At 45.3% G+C, this 13,186-nt stretch overlaps 1 protein-coding gene across 3 annotated transcripts in view; it reads right to left on the bottom strand.

The window, feature by feature from the left end:
* The window catches only part of TMOD2 (tropomodulin 2), a 35,138-nt gene extending 22,244 nt beyond the window's left edge, over positions 1-12,894 (bottom strand). Inside the window, exons 1-3 of one of the 3 annotated variants that reach the window (XM_039557700.1) lie at positions 12,786-12,894; positions 2,311-2,528; positions 418-574 (exon numbers count right to left, since the gene is read on the bottom strand). In XM_039557700.1, coding sequence (XP_039413634.1) covers positions 418-574; positions 2,311-2,436 — 283 coding nt within the window. In that variant the 5' untranslated portion in view covers positions 2,437-2,528; positions 12,786-12,894. Of the gene's footprint in view, positions 1-417; positions 575-2,310; positions 2,529-6,273; positions 6,497-12,393; positions 12,435-12,785 lie in introns of those variants that run through there. The other 2 variants (XM_039557699.1, XM_010391179.3) reach the window with 2 other exon arrangements.
* Between the last annotated feature and the right edge of the window lie 292 nt (positions 12,895-13,186).

Here is a 13,186-nt window from a genome sequence, read left to right as displayed (position 1 = left end):
ATTTATGTGTTTCCTCCTGAACGCCTCCCCCACTGCAATTCCCCTGCCTAATGCCTAACAGGGAACAGTCCCCGTGGGGTTGGTGAGGGCACCTTTGTCTGCACTTGAGTGCACCCAGGGGCACTGGCCAGGGAGCTGCTGACTGAGCCCTTTGCTGGGCTGGTGCTGCTGTGCTCCTGTACCCCTCAAGAGGCCACGGAGCTGCCACTGGGACTGCAGAGCAGCGAGACACTAGCAGCAGATAAACCATCCCTTCATCTTCTGCTCCAGCAGCTCTACATCTGAGTCCTGAGCCTCAGCCTGCACTGTAAGAGCCCTCACTTCTTGTGTCCCAGTGTATTCCACAAAAGGCCAGGAGCAGTGGATGCCTGCACCCAGGCAGTCCATGACCCCATGCCAACACGAGGAGGGACGTACCTTTCTTCTCCCCTGTAAATGGTACGAAGTCTTCTCTGTCCTTGTGCTCCAGCGCTTGCTTCTCCAGGTAGGAGAGCAGGCGCTCTCTGTCGAAGGGGCCCGTGGCAGGTTTAGTGGTCTGGTCCTTTTGCCGAAATCCCGCTGGAAGCAGGGCGTTCTGTGGGAGAGAGGGGGGCACGGAAAGGAGAGGAGGCAGCTTCACACAGTGTTCCAAATCTCATCTCAGTGTTGTTGGTTTTTAAGTGAAATAATTCTTTGCATAATGCTCTTCAGTGACAGCAGTGACACACATTGCCCAAATGTAACCACAAGACCCAGTATATCATCCAGTCTTCTTCTTTTACTACCCATTAGTATTTGTATTAACCACATTTACAATCACAGCACCAAACAACTAAGTACAGTCAGAGTCCTTTGTAACACATATTATAACCAGAGTTTGCAGTCCAGGTATACAGACCAGGATACATTTTCTGTACATTTCCTTCTATTCCTTTTTTTCCTCACCATTTTTGTCTCTCTCATTTTAAAAAATTTCCTTTCATTCTAAAGCAGATGTCTCTCAGGCTTCAGAAATGAATGGCATGCACCAAAGAGACTGGTGGATGAATGAGGTAGACTTCAGCTATTCAGGGTATGAGGAAGCAAGCAGATAATTCCCACTTTCAACACATAGCTGGGGGATCATGTGATTTCATCTGCATCCTGTAACACAGGGATATGCACGGGGCCCCCACGCTTCAGTCCAGGAATCCCAGACAGGAATACAGGTAGGTGGACCTTGCAGTGCACCTGCAGTAAAGCCAACGTGTTGAAGGTGCCCCAGAGTACTTCGGAAACTCTTCATCACGGGCCAGAACATGCACAGTAAATCTGACCCATGGCAAATACCCAGGGAATTCCGAGCACATCCAGTGAACTCAAGTCACTAGTCATTCTACCTGTGCATGCACAAATGTGCCCAGAGTGCTCCAAATTCACTGCACATATGTAGCATGACTACAAATGCACTGTGGCCTGATTTATTTGGTTGGTTGGTGTTGTTTTTTAATGTTTTTCTGTGTCTCTGTTTGAGATGCCAGATACTTGAAAATACCAGAAAACGTAGAAGTGGCAATAGTGTGGCAAGTGGCAACACGGAGGGAGAGAACAGCAAAGCCCCCCCTTAATTTCCAGGCAAATTGCTGTAGAACTAGAAGCTGTAAATCTACTGTGTTTCTCCAAATTCATTTTGCCTCCAGACTGAACAGATTTTATCTGCCAGTTTACCTGCCAGTTTGCAAATCCCTACATCAGTTTGAATGGTTTGGGGTAGGTACAGTCAGAATTCCCAGCATGCTTGTGACTGTAACCTCGTTATTGTAGGACCAAGTGGTTCTCAGACCAGAGAACTTTAAATTCTTTGTGAGAATGTCTTCAAACATCCAATTTATCCTTACTCTCTAGAAAATGACAGTTGTGAAGCTGAAGCCTATTTTTCTTAATCATGCCCAAATATGTTCTCTTCAGCAAAAAATATATGTGCTGAATGACATGGTCAGCAGATTTCAGAAGTTCAAAAGACCTGATCTCCATAAACATAGGTTATGTTTGTTTATTGCTGTGCTCAGAAATAGCAGCCATAAAAAGCTTCTCATTGTGTTGCAGTGTGCCAACATGATTAAAGATTTAGACTGCAGACAAGCTCAGGTCTAAATAGGCATGGGATAGACAAAGAGCACAGTGACTTGTACAAAAGCAAGCAGCACATCACAGCAGGAATGCAACCAAAATGTCTGTAGCTGAGCTTCTCATACTCTGGGGTACGCTGTCTCTGCTGTAACAGAACACAGCTGTAAAATGCTGCAGTGTGTGGCATTGCTAACAGGCAGCACTGGAATTACCATCACTAACCTCAGGATCAAGGTCATCGAGAACATGCTCTAGCTGTTTCAGTTCATCCTCTGAGAGCTTGCTGAGTATTTCATCTTCATTGATATTCTTGTACTTCTCCAGCTCTTTTCGGAAGGGCAGAGACATGGCTCCTGCTGCACTGCTCCACTGCTGCTGCTGCTGCTGCTGCTCAAGATTTCAACCATTCAGGGGCACTGAGCTCCTCGCAGCCTCGCTCACTGTCAACAATAAAGCATTATGAGGATCTCCATTAGCTGAGAGTCCTGGGAAACCCACGTGCTGAGGGTCACATTGACACTTATTAATGAAAACAAGATGTCCTGGCACAGCACAGGGGGTGTGGGACGTCCTGGGCAGCCAAGGAATAGCAAGGACGGGTTCAGTGTACTTGGGGGCAGCAGCAAACAGAGGCTTTGAGACACAGATAAGGAAAATATTAGCAACTTTCCCCCTTTCATAGAATTATAGCTGGCTTATTTCATTTTCTTGGAAACAGCATCTGCTTGCTCTTTTGGCCAAAAGCAAAGGAAAGTGGTAGTCACAGACAACAGTCCAGAACTGACAAACAAAAACCAGAATCTTATGCCTTGAGGTATTCTATCTTATCCCAGCTTTGCTGGTGGCTGAAAGCTAACCCACACCATCTTGGCTGACTTTTTGGCACGTTCTGGTTACCTAAGCATCTCTCAGGTACACTGGTTGTTAGTCTTACTTCAGTGTGTTTGGATACAAATGATAGCACTTATCACCAAAACTGGAATGAGGATATGCTAGTTATAGCTCAAAATATTATCTGTAATTCAGTCTGCTACATGGGGGACCTGCAGAAGTTCAAAACAGTCATGAAAAAAAATGGACTTAGTATTTCACAAACGCATTTTGTTTTAAAAGTTGAATATGATTCCTTGTTAGATGATCCCAACTGACCAGCAACAAGAAGATCTCATTTGCATGACCACAACAGTCATTGTCATGTTATCTGTCATATGACAATATGACAAAGGACTCTCTGTCTTTACTTGCTCTTTTTTTTCTTGTCCAGAACAAATTCTAGAACCAGAATCATCCTGTTAAGGGATGGAGTGGAAGAGAATTAACTTATGATCAGAAACAGCATTAGCTGGGGACTTTCAGCGTGCTCCAGGCCCTCCCAAGTCTGCCCAGTTTCCCACAGCAGCACCAGCACTCTCCAAATTACACAGTTAGCTGTGCAGTTTTACAGCTGAGTTTTTGCAGTCACAAATTTCAGAGTTATGGTTGATATGGAAAACAGCCAACTGGCACCTACCACTGACTTATGTATCAACCCCAACTCTCATTTCCTTTGGCCAGGTCTTTAGTTGCCATAAGCTGATAAAATCCATGTGGGTTCTGTTGCTTGTCCTGTGAGCTGGAAGCCTGATTTTTTTTTTCTTTTATTCCAAATCAAAATGAAAATATTAGGAGTTTCACTGTTTAAATACTAAATATTAAAACATATCTCATTTTTCTATTTATCAAAAAGACTAGAAATCAGCAACCTATAGAAAGGGAAGTGAATAATCAGTGGATTTACAAATTTGAAATATCTGGAATTCTATGACTACTGCAAGGCTCCATAAGCCTTGACCTGAAGCACTTAAACATCCTATTCCAAGAAAAATCATTATTTTTCCTACATACTCTGTTCTTTTCCTTATTCCTGCTTTGTTTGTTGCTGCTGTTTTCCTAGCACATCATCATCAAGCCATTCCAAATGTCATGACAGAATTCAGCCATTCTTTAAATTGTGAGTTTGTTTCAGGAAGGTAGTCAGCATCTGATGTTTCACAAAGTTACAGCTGGTGTGAAATTTTCTTACAATACCAAAATTCCATCATATGCAATGAGTGTGGGGGATATTTTGGCCAAAAACAGGACAAAAGAACTAATGTTCTTGTGTACTTGTTCATTAAGAACATGAGTTTGATATGTGTTTAATCCATGAAATTTTTTATCAAAATTACTTGTTAAATGATGAAAGCATTTTATTTAAAAATGTTAAGTACATTTGTTTAAACTGTAAAAAATTGAGCTGCAGTACAACACTGCACTAAGGCATCAGGTGCCTTCTCTCAATTCCTTTGGATAAACTCATTACAAACATAACATTTCAGCTAGCAGTCATTAACTGAGCTAAAAAATTTCTTTGAGGGGATTACAGCTTTTTAAAACTATTTAAGTATAAATGGTTATTTTACTAAGAGTTTAATCACATCCCTGGAAAAGGCAGAAATGTAATCCCAAGGTTAGGGTAATTAAATATTGTAGGAAAAGCAACTCGTAAGAGTCCAAGACAGTTTCCCTGGCTGAGGGTCAGCAGTCCAGTTGTGCAGGACACCTGGTGCCAGGAGCTCTCCCTCGGATGTACAGCACTGCAGGAGTACAGTGAGGAATGGTTTCACTGGGAGCAGCAAGGCCATGGATCCGAGAGCTTCTGTGAGGTCTGCAGAGCTGAGCCCCCGTGCTCCTGGGGAGGCACTGCTGGGTATGATCTGTGCACCAGACACTCCCCGTTTCCTTGTGGATTGCCCAAGTGCTCAGCCATAAAGGGAAGATGTGCCAGGAGACACTGAACAGGTGACAGCTCTCAATATTGTAACTTTTAATTATTAAGAAGAGAAGGCGCTTGGCCATGTGCAGCAGGGATATCCCAAAGAGAAATGTAAACCCAGATAGTACAGGTGTATCAGCCTAACTTCTCTCATGGCATGAAGTACTGTGTTGAATAAGCTTTATTACATTGATAATGCATGGAAGAGCCTGAAATTGTGCTTTTCTTGCCTGTGCAGATTTGCAACAAAAATTCCCTTGATATTTTCCCTTTCACAACAGAATCCTACTCTTTTGTGACTGAACAAAAGCAGAAGACACTGCTTAGGGAATGTCTTTGTCCACAATGCCTGCAAGCAGTAAAGCTTTTCTGGAGCTTTCACTCTGCTGCACAGGCTGGGCTGGAACGCCCATTGCTCACAGCCTGGGTTTGTGCTCTCCATCGACCTTTCACCGGAGGCAGAAACCAAGGGAGCCAGATAAATCCAGCAGTTCAGCATCAGGCAGTCTGGGAAGGAAGGGCTGAACTCTGGATTCACACACTCTGGAAACTGCTGTCTAATGTGATGATAACGATCTCCACCTTCCTAATTGGATTTCATGCTGTTAATTTTGTGTATGTAAACAGAGCCATATGCTTTCTGTGCAGCTCCTTACTGCGCCCTTCCTGAGTGTGCACAACTATTTACTTCTTGCACACTACATCCACTGGGTTTGCTTTGTTATAATTAGTGTATGAAAACTTTAATTAGTTAAAAAAGCAGTCCTAACCAAGAGCTCCCTGCTGCTGTTATTTTGAGCACATCAAAGCAGATCAGGTGTCACACAGCAGAAGGAAGATGTCCAGTCTAACCACAGAGGCAACACACTCCTGAATGTTACACTGCATTACACTGAGGGAAGCAGGATGAGGGACCATGGATGAAGTTTCTCTTCAAACTTACTGGGAAGAGTGAAAGAGATTAAGGAATGGGGGAGCACATATCCCATTTGTTTTTCTCCAGTGAGTTTCAGTATGAAGCATCTTAGTTTCTCATGGGCCTAAGCCCCCACTGATAATCAGCAAAGCCCAACAGGTGAGATCTGTGCTCATTCTGGATGGGGCAGAACTGTAAGAGGCATTTCTGCTACCCACATGCTACTTTTAAACCTTTGTGGAGCTCGGAGGTTTCACAGTGAGCTTCAAAGAACCCCTTGCTGTATTTGTATTTCTGACTCCTTCTAAAGAAAGAAATACATACGGTTTTATTTGGGACAGCATTTCGCCTATTCCTGTCAACATCAGGATTCAAAATATGTTTTCAAAGAGAAAAAGGGTGTCATTAGTCAGCCTGCATAAAATCATTATTGCTCTGCGTGGTTAACAGCTGCTGTGATACAACCCCTCTATACCTTGCCATGTTCCATGAGTCCGTGTTTGTTATGCTCATACACTTCTGAAAGGGCTTTCCAGAGGAGCCAAGCTGTGGTTTCTGCTGATACCATAACACTGGGGTAATCTTCTACTGCTGATACAGATGTTTCTTTCTGAGAGTGAATCTCTCCTCTGCTGAATTAGTGTTGAACGTCACAGGGGTCTCACTCACATTTGCTCGGATCCCTTAGGAAGTGTTGGGACAACCTGAGCTGCAGAATCTCCTCTGGACCAGCAGCTGCAAAGGCACCTCAGGTCACTGCTGCTGTCTAAAACACAGATACACACTTAGAGAAACATCTGCTGTAGAGATGAGAATAGAGGATGTGAATTTCCAGGTTTGATAGCCTGTACAAGCTAAGAATGAAGCTGCATGGCAATGTGCATTATGAAGTACAAACGTGACAAATGGGAAATAATCTAATAGAGCTCTTTGCATTCTTATTGGGGAAAAAAGTATTTTTTTATAATTGGGTTTGAGAAATTGTTCTTACTTTTGCAAATAATGGGAAGTGGTCTTTAGAAAGGAAATCCTGATGCATGACCTGTTTTAAACTCTCTCTGTATCCACAGTGGTGGATATTTGTGTTTTGAAAAACAGTTGTGAAACCGATCCATAAATGTGGAAAAAAGTCTTCCCTTTCTTTAAATAGACTCATGTAGCTAAACATGAAAATAAAAAACAGGTGGAATTAATCCCAAGTTAAACTGATACTGGACCAAATAAATAGGATTGGGGCCATTATGATTAAGAGCCGTATTTGTGCAACACAAGCAGATGCTCAGTAGAAGGAGGATGATTGTCCCATGCTGTCCAGGCAAGGGAGTGTCCCCACCAACACACTGAATCCAGTGCCAGACAAGGAACATCTCTGCTGTCTGGGAATGGCTATGAAAAATAAGGCTGAGCTGGTGAAAGCTCAAACTTAAAAAAAAAAAATTAGAAATACTCCATTGTCTGACATATAAATAAGGTTCCTTTTTAATTTTTATACTTAAAAGGCAAGACAAATGTACCAGTGTACTTTCTAACCATGAACATATGGGGGATATATACTGGAGATCATGTTTTGCAGTAGGAGGTTTGGAAATCCCAGAAAAGTTAGAAGGAATGCATTAGGGCCAGCACAGAACACAAGTGTGGTAGGAACACAGCATTATGGAACTGGGATTTGTGTGTGTGTGATGAGAATAATATTAGCTACAGGTCCTGATGTAGATGCAGCAGACGTGTCAAAGTAATTCAAATCGGTAGAAAATTGAAGAGAGATCTGTAGGAGAGTATTTCCTCTTCTAGAATCCCCAACATTCTGCCTGTTTCCCCAAAAATACTTCAGAAGAACTCAGAACATAAGGAGTACTGAACTGCTCCAATTTAGTCACCTTTTCTAACCCTTTTCCTTTCATGACACAGCATGGTCACTTTGTGGAGCAGAGCAAATCACCTGTTTGAGGCCCTGTGGAACTGGGTCCTTCAGAGGGTGTCTCTGGGGCTGGCAGGGGCGAGAGCTCAGCTGCACTTGGCACTGCCTCAGGGCTGGCTCTGGGACACTCACAGTGTGGCCAGACCTCTTCTACTCCCAAGCCAGCTGCCATCCTTTGTCATACTGCAGCAAAGAATCCTCCAAATCCCTGTATATTTAAAATGCTGTTTTCCTCCAGAGCTAATGTAGGGTTACTCCATGTTCTGTTCCCAGCAACTGGTTTAGTCCTATATAGAGAGCAGTGAATAATTAACAATTATGTTGTCCTAATATTAGACTAGGCCTGAAATTTTAGGATAATCATCCAGTGATGAGAAACTGCGCTTCCTAATTGGATGTGGCATTCTGAACCTTGGTAATGTTTATGCTACGCTGTAGTTTACATCACACTTGGCTGCTTAAATGGAGGATTGATAAGTTCCATGCAAATAAAATGTGAGACATTAATTCACTGTAATTGGACTTTGGTCCTGCCCTTTATAAAAAAGTAACCACCATGTATATTGCAAAATTATCCATATGAAAGCACTGTTATTTATAGAAGACATAAAGGGATGTACTCCCTCTGATTCAGATAACATGAAAGGTTTTTCCCTGGTGATTCAAGAAAGATGAAACATTGACGCTTCTCCCACTGATGCAGAATAATGTTACATAATGACCAATTTCTAATTGTTTCTAAAATAACATTAGTGGTGTTACTCATAAGCATTCAAGACATGAAACAGAGTCCTGGAAAGGAAGTATTTCTTTACAATGCGTTATGAATTTATAGCTTGTTTCTGGGTATCATGAACTTTTTAAATCATAACCATTAGGATTGTTTCCAGACAAACATATGATGACTAATTATACAGTGACCATATAATGATTTAAGTCTTATTTTAAAAACCCAACCTTTAAATCACTCAATTCCTACCTCCAAGAAGAGGATGATAGAACAAACCTAAGCCCCGCAGACATTGGTGGGATTGTGTATGGTGGTGTGACATTTCAGAGATGCATCAAGGATAGGGAATGGAAAAGACCAGAGACCTGTTTGTCTGTCGTGTCCCCTGCAGATGAACACTCCCCTTGCTTTTAGAGGGGTAAAGCTTAGTTATAAAGCAGTGAAACAACCTTTCTGCTCATTGCAACTGGTAACCTTGTAGAACTGGAAGATAGGGTTCTTCCCTTTATAGAACTTAGTGATGATTTGAAAATCTGTGCAATGTTAATTAGCTTCTCCAAGATAAAAACATAACAGTCACTGTCTGAAACTGAGGGCGGTGTGAAGTGCATGGCTGAGAATCCTGGAGGACAGAGTCTTTTTATACAGGCAAAATAGACTATGAAGTGGCAGCTCCACCCACGATTTGTCATCTGTAAGCTTCACTGTGACATGAACAGAAACGCCCTGCTGCTGAGCTGTACCGCTGGTGGCTGACTGATGGTCCCTTGGATGAGACCGTAAGTGCCCATTTGATGGCAAGTAGAAGAAAATGGCTTCATTATCTTCTGTGGGGCACCAATGATATTTTAACCTCCTTTGATAACTACCAGACCAGGTTTGCTGTAGACAGGTGCTGACTTACCGGGAACAGGTAAAGAGCTGTACCCCCTGGTCAGCACTGTCCCAGAGCTGACATCTCCCAGTCCTGTGACACAGCAGCCCATGGCTCTGTGGTCCCCAGAGAACACAGATCATGCACATTACAGGTACAGCTGTGATGTTTACAAGGTGGTGTCTTCACCCAGCTCAGTGTCCCTGTGATCAGCGCATCTACCGTGAGCGCCCAGCAAAGCGCACTCTGGGCTGTGAAGGAGCTGCAGCTTTGCACAGAGGCAAACTTGGAAAGCCAAAGGCCAGGTTCTGGTATCCTCCTTGACTGATCACATCTACAGGGAACCAACTGCTGTGGAGCCCTAAACACCATCAGCCACATGAGAGCCTCTGCCAGGAGAAAGAAATGCCTTGCTCGAGGTCAAATGGGAAGTCTGTGGCAAGATAAGGAATTGAACCATCTTCCCAGTGTCAAGCATTGGACAGCTTTTCCTTTGGCTATGGGTCCCTTCTTCCATGGACATCTTGTACATTTGAGTGGATCTTTTAAACAAACAAGACACACCAAGTGAAAACACACCAGAGAGACCCAAAAGCCAGGTACAAGCATGTACTAATGACTGCAGAACCGAGATCCTTAATAATGACCACTGCTAGGTACCTTCTAAATAAACCTCTTTTTGCATCTTTCCTAAGCTGCTTTTTCTCCTTACAATGTAAGGAGCAGTCAGAACTACCAACATTTTTTGCATTTCTTCTGTAAACCAAAGCCAGAAACCATGCATGATGTGCACATCCCCACAGCTGAAACAACAAACAGGAGAAGGAATTACCTGGAAATTGACTTTTTATTTTTACAACAAAATAGATCAGACCAGCCCTGGAAACAACAACAACAGTGTTTGTTTTCCACATGTTGGAAACATCAATAGGAAAAAGGACACCGGGTAACATCAACTCGAGCACTGTTCCACCTGTGCTGCCAACAGATAACGAATCAAGTGCTAGTTTTTTGTCATCACTGTTCTCAGATTTCCCTATTTTAGCACAGCAGCTGGACACTCAGTCCCAGCTGCTCTTTGAAAGGATTTTAAAACTAAGTTTACAGATTTCTGTGGCACCAAATAAGGATGGCCAAACACCTTTGTTAAACAGAAGCCACCACTACACTCGTCTGCTGTGGTCAGTAAACAGAACACAGACATTCACCGCACTCTTAACCCACCACGTGCAAACACCTGTGGCTACAGGATGCTACCTGAGCCCTTTCAGTGCAAGAACCTGCACAGCCACCTCAGCCTCAGTCAAAAGGACACTCAATCACAGGAAGCCATCAAAGTAGTAGGCTCAATAATTAGGAATGCTACCAAAAAAAACCCCCATAGAACAGATTACTAACAGCAGAAATGCATAAACATTGCTTGCCAGAAGTTGTGAAATACTAGAAATAATAATAATGTGGGGAAGAGGAAAACATATGCAATGAGAGAGCAAAGCACACCATTCTGAACAAAATTATTTAGATTATCAAGATGAGAGAGGTTACTGGCTAAGTTCAGACATATGACCAAGCTGGATAAATGGGAAAAAAGACACATTATGAATTTAGGTTGGTGAAGTCACTGAAACGAGTCACACAACTGTCTTCCTTTTTCTTACACAGTGGTAAAGATTTAAATATATCCATAGTGGACTATGGACAGTTAAGATGTGCACGGCATAGGCACCAGCGCAAAGGCAGGCAGGCTGTTAGACAGCAAATGAGTGCAGAATAGCATGGAAAGGACTGCAATATTGTCAGTATAATTCAGTGAGACATCCCAGAGTTTGAGTTTGGTTTTCTAGTAACTGTGTCCCTTGCAAAGAACTAGAGGATGTGATGCCTACAGTACTAGGCCAGCTGGTCCCAGGTGTTTCTTTCCCATGACATGTTCCTCTTTCCAAGAGCGAAGGGCAGAACAGTTGTTGTTCTAGGACAATTTCTGAGAATAATCAGTTAAAGAAAAGCTTGTATATGATAAGAAATTGAAAGACTGCATCTATTTAGTACAAATAGGCAACTCAACTTGCTGAAGATTTCCTCTACTCAACACTCTCAAAAGCATAGATCTACACAATGTATCATTCATGGTATAAAAATATAATTACTTCTTCCAATTATTTTTAAATTGATATTTGATATTCATAAATTTCTGAGTTTGTCTCATTAGCAATGATGTTAGAATTTTTTTCAGAAGTTTATGTCACTGCTAAGCTCAGGATGGTTATGTTAATCTAACCAGTCGTCATTTATTTTTTGCTGTTTATAGTCCTCAGTTATCTCTACATGTTCGTCATGGATCAACTGTGGATTTTTACTCTGGCAGAAGAAATTCCCCCAAAGTTTCCATCAAAGCAAATCCCCTTGAATTAGGGCACCCCGATAAATTTTTAATTAGAAGATGACAGAACAGAGAGTATGTAATATCTAATGCCAATGTGCAGGTTTTGAGGGCACACTTCGCTCCTCATGACCTTGGAAACGTTCCTAAATTTCCTAAATCGGTTCTGTTCCTGAACCTGTCATAGGTTCGCTTGTTCTGACCCGCTGCCCGGCGGCGGAGCAGAACCACCCTCCGCCGGTCCTGCCCTATCTGTGACATACAAAAGGCAGGAGATCTCCAAGCAGGGGCAGCTCATCTTCATTGACACGAACACCTTCTTTTCGTATTTGATTAGACTGCCCCATCTAATTTCTGTCCTCCCACGCGTGACCCGGAGGGTGCGGGCGCTCCGCAATAAACGCGCGCGCACTCGCCCGTCCAAGCCGCGGAGGGGCCGGGGCGGGCGCTGCGCTCTCCGCCGAGCCCGGGCGTGGCGGGGCCGAGCCCGCCGTGCCCCGCACGGTCCCTGCCGGCGAGCCCGGGGCGCGGCTGCGGTGGGATCGGGCCCGCCCCGCATCCGCGCCCCGCGCGGGGATGCTCCGCCGCACCCGCCGCGCCCCCGCACCGCCCCCGCCGCGGTGCGCGCAGCCCCGCGGAGCCCCCCGGGCGATGCTGCCCCGCGTCCCGCCCGGCCCGGCCGCCCCTTACCCCGCCGCGGGGCCGGGCCTGGCCGCCGCCGCCTGCGCGCCGCTCCGCGCCCCGAGCCCGGCGCCGCCCGCCGCCTGCGCGCCCCTCCGCGCCCCGAGCCCGGCGGCTGCAGGTGGGTGCCCGGCGCGGCGGCTGCGCAGCGCGGCCCCGGCCCTGCCGGGCACGCTGGGACTCGTAGTCCGGCAGCCGCCAGCGTTCGCCGCGGGCACCGGCACCGGCTCCGGTCCGACTGCAGCGGCCCTCCCGCCCCCGGCCGCGCCACCCGCCCGCTGCCCCTGCCCCTCAGCCCCCTCTGCTTCTGCCTGCCCCAAGCCGGCAGGTGAGGTCCCGCCTGACCCACACACCGCCGGCGCCCTTGGCTTGCCGTGATGCAGCCTCAGCCTCCCCCTCACCTGTGTGGCTCATGAGAACAGACTGCGCCGTGGTTTGGGTGCTCTGCCAGCCGCCGCCACCGCCCCGGCCCCACGCACAGCTCTGCCCGCACTCCTCGCATGTGGGGCACGGGCTCCTCGGCAGCCGTGCTGCTCAGCTCTGGGCACACGTGTCGGCGGCTGATCCCAAGGAACATGGTTTGCTCCTCTCAACACCCGCTGCAAGCTGAGCCAGCCAAACAGGTCCTGCAGCAGAAACCTGCCGGCCCTCACCCTGAACTAAGATGTGTCACCCCAGGGAGCCAAATTTGGAGTGGAGAGTGCTGGCCTCTGAGACCATTTCGATGTTTTTCCTTTCTTCTGTTAAGTAATGTTGGCAATTCAATTTATATTTGTTCCATTATTCCGTAGTAAGGTTAACC

The sequence above is a fragment of the Corvus cornix genome, chromosome 10, assembly GCF_000738735.6.
Source record: "Corvus cornix cornix isolate S_Up_H32 chromosome 10, ASM73873v5, whole genome shotgun sequence".
NCBI lineage: Eukaryota > Metazoa > Chordata > Aves > Passeriformes > Corvidae > Corvus > Corvus cornix.
This window is presented reverse-complemented; position numbering and strand designations above follow the sequence as displayed.